General features: G+C 34.3%; 1 protein-coding gene across 1 annotated transcript; it reads left to right on the top strand.

Annotated features, from left to right (window-relative positions):
• The first annotated feature begins 757 nt into the window (after positions 1–757).
• Positions 758–1,237, top strand: LOC133879207 (agamous-like MADS-box protein AGL62). Its single transcript, XM_062317740.1, has one exon. The coding sequence runs from the start codon at positions 758–760 to the stop codon at positions 1,235–1,237; it is 480 nt and encodes a 159-aa protein (XP_062173724.1).
• Positions 1,238–2,379: the final 1,142 nt, after the last annotated feature.

Below are 2,379 nucleotides of genomic sequence, written 5' to 3'. Positions count from 1 at the left end.
TTTTTTAAAAAAAATAAGTTTATTTATTTATTTTTTAATAAATTTATATTTTTTTATTAAGATGGACACGTGTTGCCGTCTTATTGGCGACGCATGGCGCTGATGTGGAATTTGACGGAATCTATTAAAAATTCCAATAGAATTTGACGCTAGGGATCGATTTGTAATTATTGCTAACCACAAGGACCTCCCATGAACTTTTTAAACCATAGGGAGTGAAAAATAATTATGACATACTACAGGAACCAACAGTTCAATTATCCCTTATTTAATTGCGGTTGACATAATTTGGTCGAAAGTCCACTTGTACATGTATCCGACATTATCACTTTCTTTGGCTTAACAATTTAAAAAGGTCGTTTTTGTTTTTGTTTTTTTTTTTTTTTATAAAATAAAAAATAAAAAAATTAATTTGCTGGGAATGAAATTTCCTATACGTACATGAAAAGGAAACAAGACTCACGTTTGAAAAAAGGGAATATCTTTTTCCTCTCTTTTTAGGAGAGGAAAAAAGCATATGTTAACGATTCTCACATTCTTAAAGCTAATTTCTATCATTCTTTTTGTAAGGGAAGTTAGGTTGGAGAAATTTCTTCCTACTCAATTTGTAAGAAATTTCTATCCTCATTTTTTATTAGGAAATTATACTTTGGAGAATTTAGGGTTTCCTCTTCTACAAACTTAATCCTTGCATAATAATATAAAAACGAAAATCCTTTGTTTCTTGTTAGGTTCATCGATGGCGAGATCAAGAGGAATGGGTCGCCGTAAAATTGAGATCAAGAAAATAGAGAACAAAGACTCCATGTACTCCACCTTCACGAAGCGACGCAACGGTCTCTTTAGGAAGGCGAGGAAGCTTGCTGCCTTGAGTGGTGCCGACGTAGCTGCTATTGTGTTCTCGCCGAATAACAAGCTGTATACATACGGGCAACCATCGGTGAACTCCGTGGTGGATCGCTTTCTTGGGGAACAAGAACAACCCATGCATGGCCGAGATAGTGGAGATTTCTTGGGAGCGAAGCAAGAGCAAGAGCAAGAAAGGGCCGTGGCCGGAGGGAGGGAGAGTAGTGGGTTTTTGTCGTCAGACGAGCAGATTCATGATTTGGAATTGCATGAACTTGAGCAGTGCAAGGGTTTCATGGAAGAGTTGATGAAAAAGGTCGCAGATCGACTAGATGAGACGGTGATGAGGAGGGTTTGTTTGAAGGATTTTCTGTGCATGAATTCGACATAAAAAGATTCTTCTAGTACTGTTCATAGATCAAGAGCGCAGTGACTATAGATTGTTCCTTAATTAGGGCAATCTTTTGTTCCTTTTTTTTTTTTTTTTTTTTTTTTTTTTTTGGTGTGTGTGTGTGTGTGTTTTTGCTTGTTCCTAAATAGGGTATGATGTTTTTTTTCTCTTTGAGGTTGTTCCTTAGGGTGTTGGGTTTATAGGTGCGTAGGGTAGGGATGCTAGATTGTTCCTTTCCACACGTGCGAAAAGGAGTTCATTTGTAGACTTGTAGTCTTTGGCCTTTAAGTTTTTAGCAATCTAAGGTACGTTTGAGTTTGCGATTTTAAAAAGTGCGATTTAAAATAACGATTTTAAAATGTGCGATTTGAAAAAAGTAATTTTTAAAAACGCAGTTAAGCGTTTGGCAAAATCGCAGCTTAGCCTTTAAAATCGCAAATTTACCTTTAAAATTATGTGTTTTTAAAAAAGCACCATCTTATCTGCGATTTGAAAAAGTAGATTTTCTGCGTTTTCAAATCGCAATTTTTAAAAACACAGTTCCCAAATGATTTATGTTGTGCGATTTGGTTTAAAATCGCACTTATTGTCTACGAAATCGCAATCCCAAACGCATCTTAAAAGTTTTTTTTTTTTTTACATACGTTTGGGCTTTGACCTCGTGCTCTTTAACAATTTTTTTTTTTAAATTTCATTTTGTATCGTAAACGATACCTTGATTATAGATTAAAAAAAAAAAAAAAAAAATGGTATATCCATCTAACTTTCATTCATAAATTGACGAAAAATTTACGTCAATGCCCTTCAAATACAGACACATGTTTCTTTATCTCATTAAAATTTAAAAACTAAAAAATAAAAAAATATAAAATAAAATAAAAAAAATTCTGAAAAATGAATATTTGGGGGGGGGGGGGGGGGGGGGGGGGGGGCTCATAAAAGGAAAAATGTCATTGACATGATGGGTGGTGGATGAGGGTATATTTTTGCTAAAAAGAATGGAGGATTTGTTGAAGTTTATGGCTTTGGAGCCAAAAGTAAGAACATCTCCAACAAAGCTTGAAATGGTTCATAATAGCTATGAAAATTTAATGCAACACATTGAACCTTTTGTTTAATATATATATTAATCCTTTATCTCT

Source organism: Alnus glutinosa, chromosome 10 (assembly GCF_958979055.1).
Source record: "Alnus glutinosa chromosome 10, dhAlnGlut1.1, whole genome shotgun sequence".
NCBI lineage: Eukaryota > Viridiplantae > Streptophyta > Magnoliopsida > Fagales > Betulaceae > Alnus > Alnus glutinosa.
This window is presented reverse-complemented; position numbering and strand designations above follow the sequence as displayed.

Excerpts from the sequence above, each read along its gene's own strand:
- LOC133879207 (XM_062317740.1), top strand. The coding sequence starts at position 758 with ATGGGTCGCCGTAAAATTGAGATCAAGAAAATAGAGAACAAAGACTCC.